This window comes from Dromiciops gliroides, chromosome 3 (assembly GCF_019393635.1).
Source record: "Dromiciops gliroides isolate mDroGli1 chromosome 3, mDroGli1.pri, whole genome shotgun sequence".
Classification (NCBI taxonomy): domain Eukaryota; kingdom Metazoa; phylum Chordata; class Mammalia; order Microbiotheria; family Microbiotheriidae; genus Dromiciops; species Dromiciops gliroides.
This window is the reverse complement of record NC_057863.1, coordinates 458785217-458807340: the sequence shown is the minus strand read 5'-3', so window position 1 is coordinate 458807340 and position 22124 is coordinate 458785217. Positions and strand designations below refer to the sequence as shown.

General features: G+C 33.7%; 1 protein-coding gene across 12 annotated transcripts in view; it reads left to right on the top strand.

Annotated features, from left to right (window-relative positions):
- PKP4 (plakophilin 4) overlaps positions 1 to 22124 on the top strand; it is a 247843-nt gene that overhangs the window by 158415 nt on the left and 67304 nt on the right. For 8 of the 12 annotated variants that reach the window (XR_006355508.1, XM_043991466.1, XM_043991465.1 and 5 more), the window contains exons 3-4: positions 845 to 957; positions 13962 to 13996. Coding sequence is in view for 6 of the 12 variants with exons in the window: in XM_043991466.1 (XP_043847401.1) it covers positions 845 to 957; positions 13962 to 13996 (148 nt within the window). In the remaining 6 variants the exon portion in view is untranslated. Of the gene's footprint in view, positions 1 to 844; positions 958 to 2646; positions 2749 to 13961; positions 13997 to 16782; positions 16931 to 22124 lie in introns of those variants that run through there. The other 4 variants (XM_043991467.1, XM_043991470.1, XM_043991468.1 and 1 more) reach the window with 3 other exon arrangements.

Genomic DNA, 22124 nt, shown 5'->3' with positions numbered 1-22124 from the left:
TGTAGTTTAATGCATATGAAATATATGTGATACTCAGATGTATAGAAAATTTTCACAAAGATTTAAAATTAACAATAAAAGCTTTATAAAGAAATGTAAAATGTCTACTGAAATGTAATTTTTATTTCTTTTTCTGGTATAAAGGAAATTATGGGAAACTGTAGTTGGCCAATTTATCTAGGTTTTCTTTTTTTAATAACAATTTAAAACACATCATGGCTTAAATATATTTCTTTACTCTCTTCTCTTAGCATAGTATTGCACATAACTACATTTAGGACAATGGGAAAATTGTGCTACATAACGTGGTAGAGAAAAGTAAGGCAGTCCCAGGGACTAGAAAGATGACATTTTTTCCTAATACCTTGTACAGGTTAGAGGATATGTCAGGCATAATGAAGTGATTCTTATTATTTTTGGAATGTGTAACTACAGTTGAAATGTGTTTTTAATAATGTATGGCATTATTATAAAAAGTTGTCATTGAGAATCAAATACTGCTTTGGTTGTTGGTTGTCTGATACAAACATTTTGAAATATGCTTTAAATAAATTTGTAATGTATTAAGGAACTGTAGTAGAATTCTGGAAAGGTAAGGAACACACTTTTGTTTACTATATATATCTTCCTAAACATTGTTTGCTATGCCTAGTACCTTAAAGTTTGAAAAGTTTAAAATTAGTATATTTTTTCTGCATTTCACAAGAAACTAAATTTTTATATATAGGCAAAATTAACATTATAATATTGATTTGTTACTTTATTCACTGTGGCATATATTCATTCATAACATTGAATAGCTAATCCTAGACACTTCATGTGTGTTTATTCTCTTAAATTATAGGAGCTTCAGTTTCAACGACTCACCAGAGAGCTGGAAGTGGAGAGACAAATTGTTGCTAGTCAGCTAGAAAGATGTAGGCTTGGAGCAGAATCACCAAGCATTGCCAGTACAAGGTATAGACTGACAGCTTCATCTGCATGTATCCTCAAGTCAAATCTTTTATTATTTTAACATAAACATAAAGATGTTAATATCATTATTATTAACTTGCATTGCTGCATTTGATGCTCAATAATGCTCATTATTATCATGGAAAGGCCTCTTTTTGAATCATTTAGTTTTCTTGAAAAACTTGAATATTATCTAAATGAAGTAGTAAAACCTGTTACAATGTCTTCATGGACTTGACTTCTCATGTGTAGATATAACAAATTAATTTTTGTGATTAAATAGTAATACCTTGGTAAAATAAATAATCCATCATATTTGGAAGATATAGAATTGGGAATTTTTGTTCACAGGTGCTTCGTTGAAAGAGATATGCCTCATTTGATATCAATTTTGAGAATTCAGTAACTATTAATTAAGAACTCTTAATAAAGGTATACATCCTTCCAATTTTTCACAAACAGTTGTGAACAAACTAACCCATATATCAATTCTTCCACAAAGGTGTCCCTGTTTTATCTCTCTCTCTGACACTACCCACTCTCTGACACTACCCCCATCTCTGTAAATAAGGTGATTTTTTTTCTTCCTTAGATTTCTCTTTAACTCGTTGCCTGACCTTTAGCTTTGTGATTAATCTCACTTTCCCTTGTAATATAGCAATTTCTATATGTTTATTTCCTACATTTAAATTATTACTTTCTTGAGAACTGGCTCAATGTCTAATTCATCTTTGTATACCTCCCACCTAACATAGTTCATTGTACAAATTAAGTTCTTGATTTTGTGTGTGTGCACACATGTATGTCAATGCACATATGTGTAAAAATTCCATTTAAGGTGTGGGGAAAAGAATAGGTAAAAGAATAAAGAAGAGAGAAAGTAGGAAAAGATATCCTCGTTTGACTATAAGAGAGTATATGAAGATAACCAATGGGTGAGAGCCTAGTTTCTTAAATTGTGGTTCAAGACCCCATATGGGGTCACATAACTTTATGTGGGGGTTGTGAAAAACTTGGCAACAGTAAAAGGTTACATATACCTATTTTATATACCTGGGGTCACATAAAAATTTCTTGTGTGAAGAGAGGTTGCGAGTGAAAAAAATTTAAGAAGCCCTGGTCTAGAGGGCCCAGCAGAAGCATGCCTTCAAGAGCCCCTCCCTTCTTCCAGTGCCCAGTTTCTATCAGGTACTAGTTTGTAGCCAGGTGCTGATTCTCCTATTCTTACCAAAGCTAGTCAAAAACTCAACTTCATTCCAACTCTCAGGGTCACACCCCTTTTCATAAGTTATTAGTCAAGGAACACCTAACATATGATTGCAACCCAAGGTCCACTGGCTCATATCATAAGCCATGAAACTGCCTCTGTACCATTTGGCGCTGTTGTCTATTTGCAGTTGCACCCAGAGGACTCTGGGGACTTACTATTTGCTATAAAGTTGAACCCTCTTATATGTGTTTTCTACCCAGATAGCGTCTTGCTTTGCTTGCTTGCTATTTAGTACAGCTCCCTTACTTCATAAATGCGGAAATTGAGGATCTGCGTGGCTAAGTGACTTGTTTAATATCCCATTACTTCTATCTTACATATATTTTGCATTTATCTTTATATGGGGTTTTTTTGCCCTCATTAAAACATGAGCCTCCTTGAGGAAACAGGCTGATTTTTGTCTTTGTATCCTTACTTCCTAGTACAGTGTGTGACACACAACAGGCACTCAATAAATGATTGTTGAATAGAGAGCTTTGAATACCTGAAAAATCAGTAATACCTGAATTTTCTGGAATTATCAGGTAACTACCTCAACATTGAATCCTGTTTTAATGCCTCATTTTGGTATGAAAGTGACCCTTATGGTTCTTGAAGGTGACTATAAATAACATAAGCTCTGAGGGCCTTCCAAGGTAGAAATGATTATAGGGCTTTCAGTGAACTCTATTTCCAGGAAACAGTCCAGTTTGAAAAGGTACATTCCCAAAATTTTAGCCATTAGATGATGAATTTCCCTAGTCACAGCAATTCATGAAGTCATTCTAAAAGGGTTGCACTATGCACCCATGGAAATAAACATACTTTTAAAGTTACAGATCCCTGAACTTTTGAAATTTAAGATACTGCCATTTAAATATATATTAGTATATTTAAGCTAATCTAAAATTTCAATCCTGTATGAAATCCAAAATGCATTTATGATTACAGGGTGTTAAAAAGTAAATAGTAGATTATATTATATATGAAGTCATTTCTTTTAAAATTCATGATTATAAACATCTAATTTTCAATATATAGAATCACTGTGCCCTTATATGTAGAAAATGGGGAGGGAAGATATCACTAATGTCCCTTCTAACTCTTAGCAACCATCTAGTCCAACATGTACCTGATCAAGAGTCCCCTCCACAACATAACTGAGTGGAATGAGGGAGAAATCATTACCTCCTAAGCCAATTCATTCATCTTTTTTTATAGCTCTGGATAGCAAAATAGATTTAATTTTTGTTTTGTTTTGTTTTTTCCCCTGTGTGATAATTCTTTAAGAATACAAAAACAAAAAAACCCTGGAAACAGTGCTTCTCTCTCCCCTAAGTTTTCTTATAAGCTGCATCTCCCCCATTCCTTTCATTGGTTCTCATTTGGTTTGAACTCAAAGCCCTTTATCATCCTCATTGCCCTATTCAAGACCCTGTGTGTTATGGACACTCATTCCCGTGAAAATTATTCATTCCCATCAGATTATTCATTTCTTCATAATCCACAGTGGTTTGCTTCCAGGTCACCTTGAAACTTGTGATCATCATACTTCTCCATCACCTTTTTCTTCCTTCTTTTAACAATATAAACATACTGTGGTTGATGTAGAATATCTTTTCTATCTGATCGCAAATCTTGGATATAAAAATGAGTCTTTAATGGGAGTGAATTATTCATAGCAGTGTTGTTTTCATAAACAATCCTAGACTGGTATGCTTTAGGGGAAAGTCTAATAATAGTATAGAAGTTAATCACCAAAAGTAAGGTTGTTAGAGCTATTCATTTGATTTATACAATTACCTAAATATTTCGCAGTAAACTTTTTTTTTTAAGTATGGACATTTTAAAAGGGCAAATTTTGACCAGCTGTTCTTCTCTCTAGATTAGAAATACTACGGGATGTCTCCCTCTATTGGGATTGAAAAACTATTCAAACAAGAATTTTAATTCCCTTCAGTTTTTTCAAGATAAATATGTCACTAAATCAATAAGAATAGAGTGCTTTGGTCTCAAAATTGCTGTTTTATATGCTAAATTCAATTTTGAGAAAAGAGTATGAAGTTTTTCAATGTTGGATCACTTTTTATTTGAATTAATGTTAAATTTAAATGTTATTGCATCTGTGTGTGAATGTTAATAGATAATATAAAATTTACCAGAATTCAAAGAATCCATTTACTATTATCTTGTTTTCTAATTTTGTAGAACTAGTAAAAATGTTCCATGTAACTGTAAAATGTCAATAACACTTATTAACAAAATGTAGCATATACTGTCTAATCAGTTTGGCTCCCATTCCCATTTTAACTTACTACCAACTAGCTTAATAAAAAATACTGCCTATTATTATATGCTGAATACACTTATGGCAGATTCATGAACTATTCAACTTTGGAATGTGTAGAATGGGATATTTTGACTCATCAAGTAATTGTCATATTTTTAGGTCATTCATATGTCATCCTTGGATTTCTGATTTTATCACAAAAATGTTTTCATTTGATTTTTACCAAGCCTTGAGAAAACTGGCTGCCTCCCTAAGGACAATTTTTCTGTTCTATGGCCTTCCAGAAAAATATATTTTAGAGTAATAGATTGGACTAGTGAAGGCAGGAAAGTTTTCTGTTTGTGAGTTAGAGATATGTACCTGAATTCTCTCATTCCTCCATCAACTTTCAGCCCCATAACTAGAACCTGAAGGCAGGGAAACATCCTGTACTCCTTTGTACTTATTACTTGTCAAATATTCCTGACTTTTGCAAAAGAAAATCTTCTTGTGAGTGGTGCTATTGTTTGCATTCAGGAAATTCCCTTTAGATTGAAAATATTATACCAAATAAATCTAGTTTATTGAATAGAAAACTTAGTAATTATGCTTTACCTAAGTATTAATATGAATCCTACTTCAGTCATTCAGGTGAGACAGTTATTTTTACATTGAATAATATTATGCATATAAATTATTGCCCATATACAAATGCCTATTTCTCTCATTCAAATTCTGATTCACCTCTGTAAAGATACATGTTTCAAGGAGCTTTCCAAATACTTTTTTTTTTTTGGCAAGGCACTGAGGATTAAGTGACTTGCCCAGGGTCATACAGCTGGTAAGTGTCAAGTGTCTGAGGCTAGATTTGAACTCAGGTCCTCATGAATCCAGGGCTGGTGCTTCATACACTGTGCCACCTAGCTTCCCCCTAAATACTACTATTACTTAGATGTTGTTATTGGTGACTTGGAAAAATCACCTTAGTTTTTAATCTGATAGGACAGTCAGTTCTGCTATAAAATATGTTATGAAAATGGGAATTTGTTTCCAGCATGTTTGATAAATTAGGGAACATTTTGGGCATAACACGAATTTTGAGTTTGCTTTTACATGATTCCTTCCTTGAGAAACAGTGAGAATGCAGAACTCTAAGCCCCACTTCACAATAACTCACAAGCTGCAGCCCTTCAGATGCCTGCTTCCACAAGCAAACTTCAGGTATTTGTCAAGTTAAATTGCCATGTTTGTTATATATCTCCTAGTGTAGTCGGAGCTGTGAGCAGAGAAGGGCTTACCACTTCTCCTTGCCCCATCCCACCCCCAAAAGTCCTGGAGTTGCTCTCTGTTCAACTGGCTCATATGGCCTGAAGCTTAAAAGGAACCACTATTTATTGTGGTATTTATATATTTCTTAACCATTTAACATGTATAAAACTGTGCTGCCATTTTTATTAGGTTCCTATCTTTTTTTAATCTGTCACTGACAAAGTTCTTGTATTGTGCCACTAACCGCATCTTCCCCATAAGTTTTGTTATTTTTATTGCATAATTTCTCATTAGTTCAGGGGGAATACATATGCCACATTATGGTGAAACTGACTCCTTTAATAAAAAATTCAGAAAATTTTACTTTCCTTGAAATATTTATCTTTTAACTTTCAGTAACATGTAAATCAAGGTGAAAGTACTAAAGATAAACAGCACATCTTTTTTTTTCTGTGCATTTCATTTATCATAACATCTCAACAGAGCTTATTAGCTCATTTAATGTGAGGTGTAGTAGAAGGGACATTGAGAAGTCAATGGAATTGGATTCTCTTACCTTCATTTTTCTCAACTAAAAATGGAGAAAATAACATTTATACCATTAATTTTCCATGTTATTAAAATAAAAATTTTCTAAGTCTTGCTGTGTTATGTATTTGTAAAATTTCATTTTATACTTGTGAAAAACCAAACCTATAAAATGCTAAACAACCTTGAATAGTATAGAATGAATGATAGGTTCCATATCTAATCTGGAATTAATATTTACTATTTAAAAACAGTTCAATAAAAATTAACTTCATCTTGTTTGCAAAGCACTCCTAGTTGCTGGGGATACAAAAAGGATAAAATGGCAGTCTTTTCCATTAAGGAATGTATAATTTTATTAGAGGACAAGTTATATACTTAAATATAATTCAAGTTAGAGAAAGTACTTAGAGAGATCAAACAGAGTTATTAGATATTGGTGAGGAAAGAATCTTTTCAAGCTAAGGTATTCCATAAGGCCTTTGAGATAGTAACACCTGGACTGAATCTTAAAACAGAGCAAGGTTTTTGACCAGCAGAAATAGGAAGTTACTCAATTTTGATGAGGAAAGAGAATAACATAGGAAAGAGTTATATATGAACACTCATGTTTATGTAAATCTTTTTGGTTTAGGGTCAGGATGTGCAGGGAACAGACCTGTAATTTCATTAGTATAGGAAACTCTTCATGAGGAACTCACCATTAATACTGGCAAATATTCAGTGACTCACGTTTTCCTGATTTGGATGCAGGCTTTTTTCCATCCACTATGCCATGCTCATTCCTTCTTTCTCTCTTTCTACTTTCTTTCTTCTTCTTACTCCCTGTCTTTACATATATGAGTGTGTGTATATACGCCTATATACATATGTAAATTAAATGGGCAAATGGTATTAAATGTAGTTTAAAATTACTTAGTTCTGATAGGATGGGAATGATTAAAAGAAAAAACATTGACATTAGTTATAATTTGTACCAAAATTCAAGTGCCATAAATCAATTGCCCTAATTAAGGAACAGTTGAAGCTCAAAAGTAACTTCAGTCAGCAAACATTCAATACACTTACGAAATGTAAAGATATAATAGATAAAGGCAACACCAATTTAGAAAATCGACTTGTTTTTAAAATCTTTCAGTGAAAGATGATCAAAGGCTATGAGCAGTATCGCCTCATATTGCTTAGAGAAGCAGTAGAGGGTACAACCAGTTTAAGGAAAATTTAGCAAGAAACGCAAATAAGCAAAGTTATAATTAAGCTGTTTATGGAGAATTTAAAATTGGGTAAGAATACATAATTCCAAAGATTTTTCTGGCAAATTCTTTCATTATTAATGACAGTAGAACCACCACATTTAGTGGTGCTTGCATGTGCTCTGACAGGGCAGGAATAAATGGCACCAAGGAGAACAAAGACATGAAAACCATCTAGATTAGATCTCCTATATACATAAATGAGGTGGCTGGAGGTAGTAGTTATGAGAAGGGCACTGATAGATTGATTCACAAGATATGTGAAGGGGAAGATACCAATGATTTTCACACCATACATTTTGCTTTCTGCCTATGATGTGGTTCCCCTAGCTCCCATTCTGGTGCCATCTTCTGATTGCTGATTGATCACATCTAATTGACCCTACATCCACCAAACTTCACTCTGTCTTCCTAACATGTTTCCATGATCTTTCTGATTCCTACTGGATATTCCACTCTCACTCTTTGACCAGATTTTTCTGATTTGTTCACCATATCTAGCTAACCCCAGTCTTGCCATCTTATACTACTCTAGCCATCTTTCGTCCATGTGTCATGTGCATATTGCCTTCTGCCCTATACTTTTCTAATTGTTTCCCTAGAAATGTTAATCATGCCAACACTACCATTCCTGGGAAAAGCATGTCATTCAATCGCTCTATGTCTCCACTGTGACTTCTTAAACCAAAATACCCCTACCTAGACACCACTCCCATATATGTTTTGGCTTTCCTAATTAGAATAAGTAAGCTCATTGAGGGCATCCCTCCCTCTTTATCCCCGCCCCTTTCCCTCTCTCTCTTGTTGTATTTATTCCCCCAATGCTTAGAATAAAACCTGGTAAATAGTAAGAATTTAGTGGCTTTTTGTTTTTCATTTATTCACTTACTCATCCTATGATTTACTGAAGAATATAGAGAATGGAAGATCATATTGTGCTTATTTTTTCTTATGAAAAGCATTTGATTTGATAAAGCAAAATCCCATCTTTAGATGTTATTCTTTAACAAAGTGTGTCTCGGGACAGCTAGGTGGCGCAGTGGATAGAGCACCGGCCCTGGAATCAGGAGGCCCTAAGTTCAAATCCGGCCTCAGACACTTGACACTTACTAGCTGTGTGACCCTGGGCAAGTCACTTGACTCCAATTGCCTCTCACACACACGCAAAAAAATGTTTGGCATAGCCATTTACACAGGTAAAACCAAGTGTTTAAATTGCTCAGTTTATGACATATAGTTGGATGGGGAATTTATAACCTATAGCATTTGTATATTTGTTGGTGTAGGGAGAGAAGGAGAAAAACAAAGGGATAACAAATTGGGCTTAAAATAAAAGCAGGAGGAGGAAAATAGACTAGAGTGACCCCAAGATTTCTCTAGAAACAGGCCTATATGATGTTTATGGAACCTACAAATGAAGACTTGAAAATACAAATCAAACAGCCCAATGGAGAGGCACTTGATAGTATGAACAGGTTGAAATATGGAACAAAACAGGAACATCAAAGACTGACTATAACAAAAGATATGAGGAAAATTATATGATTGAAGAAAGAAGATGGGCTTGTAACATGGTGAGGATGAAGGATAGATAGCAAGTGGGCAGCCTGCAAGATCCATTGATAGATACCTTTGTAATATCAGAAATAAGCTAGTAAGGGAGGAACTGTTGAATGGACCTCCTATGGAGAAAATTTTAACAAAAGTCATAGAAGATAGGCATGGATGGTTTGTAATCCCCATTGTTGGAAGTACTATCCAAATTGTTGAGATCACAAATCTATTTGATCGTGTGTGTGTGTGTGTGTGTGTGTGTGTGTGAGAGAGAGAGAGAGAGAGAGAGAGAGAGAGAGAGAGAGAGAGAGATTGATTGACTGATTGATTGATTGTGAAAGCCTGAAGCCAGAGCTTACAGGACTTCCTTGATTGACAAAAAGACTAAAGCCTTTTATCCTGTAGATAACTTTGGAGCCATTGAAAGTTATTGAAGAGGTAAATAATTTGTAATTCTTGTGCATTTAGAATACTATTTTGGCTATCATGAAAAAACATATTGTGTAGAGACTGCAAGCAAGAAAGTGACTTCTTTGTGAACAGACTTCAAGACAATTAGAAGATTAATATAATAGTCTAGGAGAGAGGTAATAATGAGAGCCTGAATTAATATGGCAACAGCTAAGGACAATTTCAAAGGTTCATTTCCTTTTTCAGAAGTCTTAATTTGTTGGTTCCTACTTGCAATGGTTTGGTTTGGTTTTTAAGAGTTACAACTCCTTGGAATAATATCCATTCTTAAAAACCATGTAATTAAAAACAGCAAAAGAAAGCAATGAAAAATGTACAGTCAATTTTCATCCTTCATGGTCATTATGTTCTATAAAATTGCCACAAACACAGAATTAGCTAATACTAAATCACTGCTCCAAAAGGAAATATAGGGCTTGGTTCCTGTGAACCTCTGGTCACATTTACTTTAGCACCTTCCTGGGCATCCACACATAAAGAAGGCAAATGTCTTCCTTTTTCTGGATGTACAATATTGTTGATTCATTAACACTGAATTCACAGCCAACAGTACTATAACTCATACCTGAATGAAGCTTATGTAACACATGTATTTTCTCTATAAGGCACATCACAATCTTCTTGTGTTTAGGAACACTAGATAGCACTATCCTTGGGGGCCATTTTAAACAGCAAAATCACTACCAATCCGAAAATGCCCCCAAATGACAATAGACTGTGAAAAGGACATTTGTTTACAGTAATCCATAAATAATTAGAATCATATATGTATATATATATTCAGTCCTGTTAAATCTAGTCAAGGTCAAGCATTCGGAGATAAACTAGTGCCAGTAGAAGCACACAGGCATGACCATTGCTGTTGAAAAATAAAACAGTAGCCAAGTTGCTTGTCCCAAGTAATTTGCACAGCATTGTATCTCTAGGTACCATACTAAGTACTCAGGATACAGAGACTGTGGAAAAATAGTCCCTGCCTTCAAGGTGCTTACATTCTATCAGGAGAGACAACATTTATATAAATATATGTCTGTGCATAAATATATAAATGTGTATGTACACATGTATATGTTATGTAATATACACATTTTATGTAAATATGAGTATATACTTGTATTCACAGTGTACTTCATCCCTATGTGCTTCTGTCACTAGGCTGACTCAGAATGCTTGACCTTGACTAGATGAGTGTATGTATATGCAATGGGTGTGGGTATATATGTAAACAAAAGAAACACAATTTATTGATTGGTGGGAAGACTAATAGTTGGGGTAATTAGGAAATGTTTTATGTAAGAAGTAACTTCTGAGCTGAGCATTGAAGAAAATATCCTTCTATGAAATGGAGATGAGGACACAGTATTTTTTCAGGTATGCAGAACAGACTGCAAAATTATGGAGATGGAATGATGTGAGTGAAGGATAGCAAGACGACCAGTTTGATTAGACCATATGGTGGGTGAAAGAGAATAATTTTTAGAAAAGCAGATTGGAGCCAGGTTGTAAAAGACTTTAAAGACCAAAGAGAGAAGTTTATAGTTGATCCTAGAAGTAATAGAAATACTGTTGTTGAATGAGCAGAGGAATGACATGTTTAGACTCTTGTTAATTTAAGAAAATCATTGTGGCCGTTGTGTGGAGTATGAATTGGAGATGTTTAATGCAGGGAGACCAATTAGGAGACTATTGTAGTGGTACAGGAAATATGCTGTGAGGGCCTAAACTAAAGTTGTTGTTATGAATATAGAAAGAAGGGGACAGATGAGATGTGGCATTGTGTTAAAATTGACAAAACTTGGCAGTTGTTTGGATATGTGGGATGAAAGAATGAGAAGTAAAGGATGACCCTGAGGTTGTGAATCTAGATTGGGAAGTTAGGAAGAGAGGTTGATTGGGGTGAAATCAATTAGTTACATTTTGGGCCTGTTAAGTATGAGATGCCTATGGGATTCAAGCTGGAAATATACTAGTAGGTAGTTGACAATGTGCGTCTGGATTTCAAAGGAATGAGTAGCAGTAGATGTATACAGTAGATTTGAGGATTTTCTGCATAAGGATAATAATTAAGACCATGGGAACTGATGATGTCTCCAAAAGGGAAAAGAGGAGCAAGGAAATAATATTGGGGTAGACTCACAATTCAGGGTCACATTGGTTGAAGTATGAAATAATGAAGAGTGTGGCTAGGTTCTAAAATCATTGAGAAGTCTAAAAGGAGTTAGGAAATTGTCAACAGATTTTCAAGAAGAATAAATAGAAAGTATAAATGGATTATATTCCCATCAAAACATGTGCAGATTACATTTTCCCAGAGAAAGGTATTATCAAGCATGTTTGTGTTCAACCCTGCCCACAATAATTTATTTAGCACACAATGCAAAATAAATTTAAGTTCTAATTGAGAATATGTAGCTTATGGTAGTACCAGTGAGAACAAGATTCCTGATCTCCCTTTCTATATATGTGCTCTGGAAGACGTTGTTGAATGGTCTTGTTGTCAGAGTCCTAGATTATACAGGAAGAGCAGGAGGTGTTCTAGTGGTTTAGAGCAGAGCAGTGTCAAACTCAAATAGAAATGTATCCCTGCCGCTACATATTGATTTAGAAAATCCACAGATTAACATTGTCTGTGTTATATTGTATTTATAGTATGTTTATTTTGTTAAACATTTCTCAATTACATTTTAATATGGTTCAAGCTTCACCAGAGAGTTGTAAAAGAAATTTGACACCTAGTTTACAGGAGGATGGGGTAATAGCTCTGACGATAGCCAGGACCTCAGTTACTGGGGGCAGGAGGCATGGTTTTAAAGAGCATCAGCAGGTACCATGGGAAGTAATGGAGGCAACCTCTATAGGTTACTTACCTTGAGCAGAGCAACCCCTTTAAAACTTGTATGTAATGGTCAATTTTGATACCAGGGAACTGATTTGAATGGATTGAATAAAAGTGTAAAGGAGGATATAGTAGAAAAGGAGATTGTGCAAGTAGAAATAACAAAATTTAGGCTTGGGAAATGATGGAGGAAGTCAGAGAGGATTTGAAGGTTTTGAATATAAGTAACCTGAAAGATGAGAACACCATTGTGGAAATAAAGAACTCTAGGAGGATCATGTTTGGAAGGGAAGATTTAAATTGTTATGACAAAGTAGCAATTAAGATATATGTGAAAACCTTACCTATAGGTAAAATACTCTGAGAATGTGAGGCTATCCTTGGTTAGTTCCTTACCAATGATCAAGCATCAGTTATCATATAGTGGTTTGGTATAGTATACTTGCTGTTTTTTCTCTTGAAAGTAAATTGAGATGAATACTTCCAGTTGAAAGATCCCATTAGATTCATTCCAATTAATCAGGGTATCATGCTAGCATTTTTTTTGGATGAATTTCCTCTTCATCATATCATTATTTGGATAATTTTTAGCTACTTACTGATTCTTACCTAGATCTGAGGATGGATAGTATGCTTCATTATCAGTCCTTTGGGATTGTCTTGGATCACTGTATTGCTAAGAATAGTTAAGTCATTCACAGTTCTTCATCAAACAGTATTGCTGTCACTGTGAACAGCATTCTCTTGGTTCTGCTCATTTCACTATATATCAGTTCATACAATATTTCCAGGCTTTTCTGAAATCATCCTGTTGTCATTTCTTATAGCACAATAATATTCCATCACAATCATATACCACAACCACAGGTTCTTTAACCATTCCCCAATTGATGGGCATTCCTTTGATTTCCTTTTCTTAGCCACTATAAAAAGAGCTGCTATAAATATTTTTACACATAGGTCTTTTTCTCTTTTTTTTGGAATGTCTTTGGGATATAAACCTAGCAGTGGTATTGCTGGACCAAAGGCATACTGATTATTTTAACGTCCTATTGATCTAGTTTTATAGTTAATATACAAAACTTATTTTAATATGAACACTTTCATGTTCAGTTTCATATTTAAAGTAAAAGTTTACTTCTCTACAGATCTAATAAGTGGCTTTTTAAAAATAAAATAGATTTCTTAAATGCTTCTATATGCTTTTTACCGGCCTTTAAGGACATTTATTTGTAATTTTTATGTTGCAGATTTATCATTAAAACTGATTGTCACAAGAAGCATCATAGAATATCATCATGGAGGCCTACTCTTTTACTTTCCATAAATATATCTTAGGTTGTTCTACTTAACAGCTTTATTCAAAAAGGATCTGACAGCCTATTTAATTTTTCAGTTCAAAAAATGAGGCTAGGTTAAATTGTAGCTTCTAAGTCACAATATCAGAATGATTAACTTATTAAATAAGTGAATTTCTTTAGTCTTTCAGAATTGCGCTTAAATTTTTTATTTTTAAATCTAAAATAAAGCTGTGATAAAGCAAATAAATGTTTCCCTTTTTTCTTTTTTTTCCTCCAGCTCAACTGAAAAGTCGTTTCCTTGGAGATCAGCAGGTACAATCTTTTATGTGAAAAAGAAATTTCTTCTCCTTTACATTAAAAAAGCAATTTCATTTCATTGTGCTCTTATAATTTACTGCCCTTTTTTGAAGTAAATTGAACATATACTTTAATAATAAAAATATTGAGTTTTTTCAGGGTTCTTGAAAGAGATGGATCTTGCTCATACCTAAAGACATATTACATATTATATTAATAAAGGATAGTCACACATCATCTCTTTTAATATGTTCATTCCTGATAGGTTCTTGATATCTGCTGATTTTATTTTCACAATATTTTAAAAATTGGACCTGTGATATCATTGTGTTGTAGAACTCCAGTGAGGACCTTCTTCCAATGCACATCTGCTCTGCACCTAATAATGTCAGAGCTCCCTGGGACACTTGAAGGTGGAGTGACCACTCTGCCCAGGTGTCACATTGCCAGTCTGGCAAAGGCAGGACTTGAACCCAGATTTCCCAATTGGTAGGCCAGCTCTCTATCCACTATGATACACTACCTCTCATTTTCTACAATCTTGATTTTAGAATTTACTTTCTATCCAGATGCAAAATTGCCTTATAAACATTTCTCCATTTATGAGAGTTTTTAATTTATAGGATTTGTTTGGGGATTTTTTTGCTGTAGTTACACCTTAAGGTTATAAAAGGCAAAAATAGAGTTTTAAATTTAGTTAAATAAATAAGAATACCCAATACCTATATCAAATACAATTTAATCCCAGTACCCTAGAATTTGACTAATAGTCTCATTCAGTCTTCATATCCATTGAAATCACTAAGTGTTTCTAGACACTATAAAGAATACAACATATCATGATCCCTGCCTCAATAGTTAGTGTGTGTGTTGATTGAAATTGAATGACAGTTAAATGTGTCACAAGGCAGTATATTAATTTAAGCAAAATTAATTATATATCCAATAATTGCTGTATTCATTTAAATAGTCATTTTATTTTGTGCCAGGCAGAAAGGTAGTAAGTACATTAGGACAGTGATTAGGGAAGATTTTAAGAAGCTATACTTTAGAGTAGACCTATATCTCCTCCACAGTTTGGAACAACTATTTGTCCTCACTCATTCTCTTATCTCCTTTTAAGCTCAAGAGACTGGGGAGGTCCTTTTACCTTGCCAGAATGTATTCCTTGTTATGACCTTGATCCTTTCATCTCCTTTCTCCCCTGGAACCTTCTGTTCATTTGCTGTCTCAGTTGCTTATCTTAAACGTTTTTACTCTCTCTTGACTCCTCTTCTTCCTTCAAGGATTTATAAATCTCCCCAAATAGTTTTTAAAAGAGTACTCTCTCTCTCTGAAATCTTAAAGTTTTGGTTTAACTTGTAACTCACACTATGTGACCTTGGGAAGTCATTTAACCTGTCAGACTTAGTTTTCTCTTCTGTTAAAGGAGGCAGCTGGATTTGATCTCTTACAGGTCTCTTTACAATTCTAAATTAATGCACAAGTTAATCTTCCCCTCCTCCTCCCATCATACTCGTGAAATTGATTTTTGAACCCTGATTTATAACTTTATGTTTACTCCTATTAAATTTCACCTTAATTGATCCACATGAAAGATCTTGTCAAATGCTCTGCTCGGTTCAAGTTATACTATGTCTCTAGCATTCCCCTGATCGACCAGTCTAGTTGCCTAGTCACAAAAGGAAATTATATTAATCTTTCATGACTAACTTTTAGTGTTCACAGCTTCCTTTGCTAACTGCTAAGAAACCATATATAAAATATCTTAGAGTTTTACCAGGAGTAAAAGTTAGGCTCACTGGTATATAATTTGCAGGTTCTATCCATTGTTTTTTACTTGACACAATCAGGAAGGTTAAGGCATAGAAAAAGAGGGGGAAAGTGGCACTGTAGAAGGTCTTCTTGAGTTGGAGTCTGGAAAGAACTGGATTTGATTCCCAGTTCCTAACCCTTATAGCCATGTGATCCTAAACAAGCCCCAGAATCAGTTTTCTTTCTTTTGTTTGTTTGTTTGGTTTTTTTCCTAAAAAAATTTATTACTATCTTTTGGTTTCATATTACCTCAACTTACAAATATGTCTCTCTCCAAACCCAGAGACCCATCTTATATTAGCAGTTAATTTTAAAAGTAGAAAAAAAAAATTAGCAAAATTTACCATCACATATATCAGCCAAGTCAGACAGCATATTTAACACTCCCCACTCAGTCTTCTTCCTCTGTAATTTATACATCAGTCATTACAGATCTTTATATTAGCATAATTGTCTACTATTATATCCCTTTTATAAAGATTTTTATTCTTTTATTATGAGCTTAACAAGCATGTTTGAACATAAACATCTCCATATACAAAGAATAGAAAAATATAAGAAAATATGCATCTATAATATGTAGCTTTATAAGTTTATATTAAATTTAACATGGTAACATCAGTATTACTAACCCTCCATATCTTTGACTCCTTATTTTTTTATCTTGTGTATTTTTTCAAAAAATATTTCCTTGGGGGGAAAAAATTTCCTTGGCATTATTTCCTTCTTTTACTCCTCTTCCTCCCTCATTCCTCCATACTCTCCTCTTCTCCATATATTGATTTTCTGAAGATATTTGTCTGTTTCCTTTTTTTAAGGGACTAATTCCTTTGGTTAAATAGGAGTATAAATATAATACTTAAACTATTTCAGTCATTTGAACTTAATCTTTCTCTCTTCAGGCATCTTAATCCAGGAATACACATTGTTTATTATAATATAATTGGACTTCACAAAATGATGATACACAAAGCTAAGCTTTGGAGAAGTACATTCTAAGACAGTACTGTCTCTTGCTGCTCAATGGTGATTAGCAAATTAGTAGATGATGCCTACATTTATCTCTCAATTCCCAACTGAAGGATGTCTCTTTACATGATGGAGGTTCCTATTAACTATGTCATCTTAAAAAAGGTATTTTTTTAGCTCAGAAATTCTATAATCAGAGTTTGTTAGTACATCAGCATGGTATTTACTAAGCCTGGCAAAGTTTTTGTTATTCACCAGTTCTCAGAAGTTTAGCCATAACACAGTGGAAGGAACTTAAACCTTTAGTCAGCAACAGCATCAGGAATAAGATACCAGTAGTAAGAAAGTTATAATTTGCTCTTCTGCTCAGTTATTTTTAATTAAAGTCAGATTTTCAATTGTTTCTTTCTAAATCTGTTAAATGAATTCCTGTTAAACAAAGGATATTTATACTGTACCTAGAATCATAGTTTCTATTAAATAGTGCTATAAATCCTTGATCTGTATGCATGGAGAGATACCAAATATAAATGTTACTATTCTGTTTTAATATGTTATTTATAAGAATAAAGTATATGTTGTTCATCACCATGAAAATGTTTGTTTGATAAACACATTAGAATATCACAAATATTTATATAAGAATTAAAATCAGTTTTACAATGATATTCTATTATGTTTGTAAAAAATTGGTATTTAAATGTTGCTTCTTTTTAGTGACTTGTAGAAAAGAAATATATACACTGTAAAAAGTTATCTTTCAAAATTTAAATATCTGAAAATGCTTAGGACAGTGCCTGGCACATAGTAGGTACTTAATAAATACTTGTTCTACCACCATGTGCACGCACGCACACACACACACACACACCCCACCTTCTTCCCTCTTCCCTTCTCGTCCACCACCCCCCCTCCACTCCACTTCACTTAATTTTTTGGAAGTTTAGAGAGCTCCTAAATAACAAATTTAGAGTGGAATAAGGAAAAAGAAATAGTTGTATTATCCCTTGCAGGTTTATGATCACCTGGGTTTCACTTGAAAATGGGATAGATAAGTATAAAAATAAGTCTGCCTTGACATTGTCATATATACTTGTCTTCCCTTCCCAAAGATGTTGCTATAGCTCTGAACTGTCTGTTAAGCAGCAGCTAAGTTATCAGTACTGCAACATTTGAGCATTTTCCACTAGTTACACAGTGTTATAATACTAGAGGTATTTAAAGACCAACCATTTCTGTATACAACTGAAAACGTTACAAAGCAACGTGTGTAGAAAACCCCTTACTGATTTCCCTGGGCTCAAGTTTCCATGGTGATTTTGCACACAGTATAGCCCTCTCTCTTCATTTTATGTTATATAAACAGATACATGAAGAAATCTTCATGTATTCAAGTATTGTTATAATTCCAGATTATTTAGTGAGGCCTTGGCTATCTCTTTAATAGCATTTTCACTCACATTTGTATATTTTTGAGTAATACTTTCAAAAGGAATCATAATGCTCATTCACTTCATATTTATTCTTTTACCATCTGCTGCCACATATTTTTTGCAGGTCTTTATGCTTGTTTCTTTTATAATCCATTATTTCTCTTAAGACAAGCCTACAACTTGTTCTACTTACCTACTTCTTTGAATATGGCTCGAGCTTAGAAGAAATTCAAGAATATTGAAATATATTTCTGGTAGTTCTTTTTTCTTAGTTAAATAAGATTTCATTGAACTTCAGAGTGTATTGTTAAATTCATATTCTTGCTCATTTTTCTGATGGGCAAGTTGACAAATTGAAACATCCCAGAATAATCTAGTTAAGATATGGATTTCAGATGTATCCAAAAATACTCTCAAATACTATATTATTCCTCAGTATACTATATCAGGGACCAGTGTTCATATAATCTAACATTTTCTCTTACAAAAATGTATTTCATGTATTAATGATACTTCATTTCAACATTCCTATCATGAATTTTTGATATCGTAATCAGTCATGTAACTTTGAACCCTTTTCAGTATGTTCTCTTTTGGGGCCTAGACAAATGGCAGACTTAATAGTTACAACCTCAATGGTTTTCCTGTGCCGTTCATCAGGAGGAATATCAACTCTCTCTAAAAGATAGTCATCCCAAAATGATATGCAAAATTAATCAGTTATGGACTTGCCATATTAGATCAAGTTTCCATTTAAGAAATTGGGAAATGGAATTTTCTCATTTCATGAGGAAAGGTTGTTGGTTTGTTCCCCCTCCCCCCCCCTATCCCCCCCACACCTCTCACTTACTCCTTTCCTCCCTCTAATCCCCATCCTGTCTCCTCCACTTCCTCCCCCTTTCTCCAAATGCATATGCATGCATTCACATATAGACAATGTGCAAGAATTTGAGCACACTTAATACCAATGCTAAACTGAAGATAATTTAATCTTTAATTCAGAAGGCAGTTAATGATTTTACAGTTATCATTGGAAATCTGTTATTATTGTATTGGATTAGAGATATAGAAGATAAAGGAAATTCGATTGAATCTGAACAAACACTAGAATTTCTTGAAAGCTGCTTCTCTAGCTTCCCCAAATTCTCATTTGCATCAAGTACAAAATGCATTTAAAATTGTTTAAGTATTTAGGCTTTCAGTTATTTTGATCCTGGATAAAAGGGCAGTTACTGTATTTGTATTCAAGTCTTATCCTAAATCTTGTTTTCTGTAGTCTATATTTCATTTACATTTTAAAGAGATAAAAAGTAAAAATCATCAATAAAATGATAAAGTACTTTTTATCACTTTCTATTGGGGGGGATGAACTGTGTTGATGTTTTTTAACAAAGGGTAGGAATACATAGTCATCCATTGTTCACCTTGTGCTTGTTCTGTTTAAGGTGGCTTATCAATATTTTTCCTAGAAATAAGTTCTCTTAAGATTTAAAATGGAAGGGTAGTTTGTCAATTAGTAAATAGTAGGGCATTTTGTTGTGTGAAAGGAGTATGCAAATAGATGCGTACGTGTGTATGCATATTCATGGTTTTCCAGCATATATCTGTCCCCTTTGCACATATGTGTTTATATACATATGTTAGTATGTAAATGCTTGGGATAATAGAGAAAATATGGTAGTATGCACAGAACAGTAATAGCTTTTGGTTTCCATAGTAATTTTTTTTCTGATTCTGACACAATACACCACCTGCTGTTCTCAGTCTAAAAAGATGTATCAGTTTAGAATGAGATAATAAGTGTGCATCTATAGCTGCCATCTATATGGCAGACCAAATTTTAAATTGTATTTAAACCTTCATCAGTTTTTCTTTTTAAAAAAAAAATCCTACTTTTTGTTATGAAAATTTAGGTGCTGCTATAAAAGCATTACTTGGAATCCTTAATTTTGTTACTGTTTCATTATGACTTATTTCAACAACATTATTTTCAAGTGAAGAGTAAAATGAAATAGAGCTTATCCACATGTCCAATTCTGTGCTATCTTCTGTGCATTTGGGCTTTGATATACGCCAACTCCAATTCCCTGGGAAATACTTTGTCAGATACTTGGCATTTATTCAGGCAAAAGTCCTTCAGAAAATCATTCAGGAATTGTTGTATAAAGATAATTGAAGAATTAAAATACATATGAGAAAACATGCAAAAAACCTGGGTTACTTTCTAGTTCTGTCAGCCTGCCAGAAATTGAGATCCAGCACCACAGAAAGAACACAAAAACTATAATCTTCATTGAAATTCCATATTGTAGGATTCAAGGCTGTTGCTTCAGTTCTATGACTTATTACAAGTTGAATAAGTAGGCAATGAACCCTCCAAAATGACATAGGAAAATTTTTAAAAACATCCTAGAGCCTAGTAGACAAAAGTCTAGAATGGAGTTCCCCAAGATAAATTCAAGGTTTAGAATGCAAAAGGTCTGTTATCAACCTACTATGTATGAAATTAGGCTTCCTACCTGCAGAATATTGAGTTGATAGGCTAGCATTCCCATTTTGATTTAAAAAAAAAAAACTTTGCTTTGCTTAAAAAAAAAAATTGAACATTTTGTGAGGGTACATAAATACCATACTTCTTCCCTCCACCATACCACTTAGGAATGGTTCTGGTGATTAGTTCCGAAGTAATATGAAAACAGGAAAGGTAGGCAAAAGGAATCATAGGATATGAAAACTTTAAAGAGACATCAGTAGTCATCCAGTTCAGCCCATAATTCTAAAATATTAGATGCCATAACAGAAAATAGTCCTGATTAAGCGTATCAAACATGTCATAAATCAGTCCAAGAAACAAAAATTATTATTTGTGCCTTTAGTATTCATTAGGAAGAAACTATTAAGACCACTTTATATTTTGGTTATCTGGATAATAATAAAGAAATACCATCAATACTTTTCATGTTTAGAGCCATAGAATGAACACAATCTTGAGCAAGTCACTTAATTTCTTTGAGCTTCAATTTCCTTTTCTGTAAAATGAAACAGTTGGACTAGTTTCTAAAGATCCTTGCCAGTTCTAAGTCCATCGATGCTGTTTTCAGCTGGAGTTCTAAAGAAATGGACATAAGATTTAAGGTGAAGCTTGAGAAAATGAGTAGGCTTTATAGATAGGTGAAAAGGAAAAATGTGGGCATTCCTTGTGTGTAGAATGACATCAGCAAAAGTAAGCTCCGCCCTAAAATTAGAAAGTTTACTCCCCCAAAAGATAAACTAGCTAATTAAGATTACATCAAATTGGAAAAGTATCATTTTTTTTTTATAGAAACAATGAAACATGAATAAGAAGAATGACTGTTGAGTTAGAGAGGGGGGATCCTTGTATCACTTATTCTTGATAAGGTTCTGGGTAGATATAGATATAGACATAAAATACAAACATATACTATTATTCCTCAATGGGTTAGTAGTCAAAGGATATAAATGAATAGTTCTCAAAAGAAGAATCACAAACTATTGACAGCCATATGAAAGGTTGCTCCAAATAAATAAGAGAAATACAAAGCAGAAAAATTTAAGGTTTCTACTCACATTCACAAATTGGTAAATATGAGAAAAGATGGAAATAGTATTGCATGAACTGCTTAATAGCTAGCTCACTGATCCACTCAGACAGAGTTATGAATTACTGCAGCTATTCTGGACCGCCATTATACTTTGGAAAAATAAATAAATTTTTCCAAACCCTTTGACACAGAGATCCCATTGCTAGACATATATCCTAGGGATGTTAAAGAAAGAAGGGCTCCATATACTCCAAAAATATCCATAGCACTTTTTGTAGTAGTAAAGTATTGGAAACAGTGAGTTCCATGAGTTTGGGAATGACTAAATAAATTTGTACATGAATCTTATGGAATAAAATTATT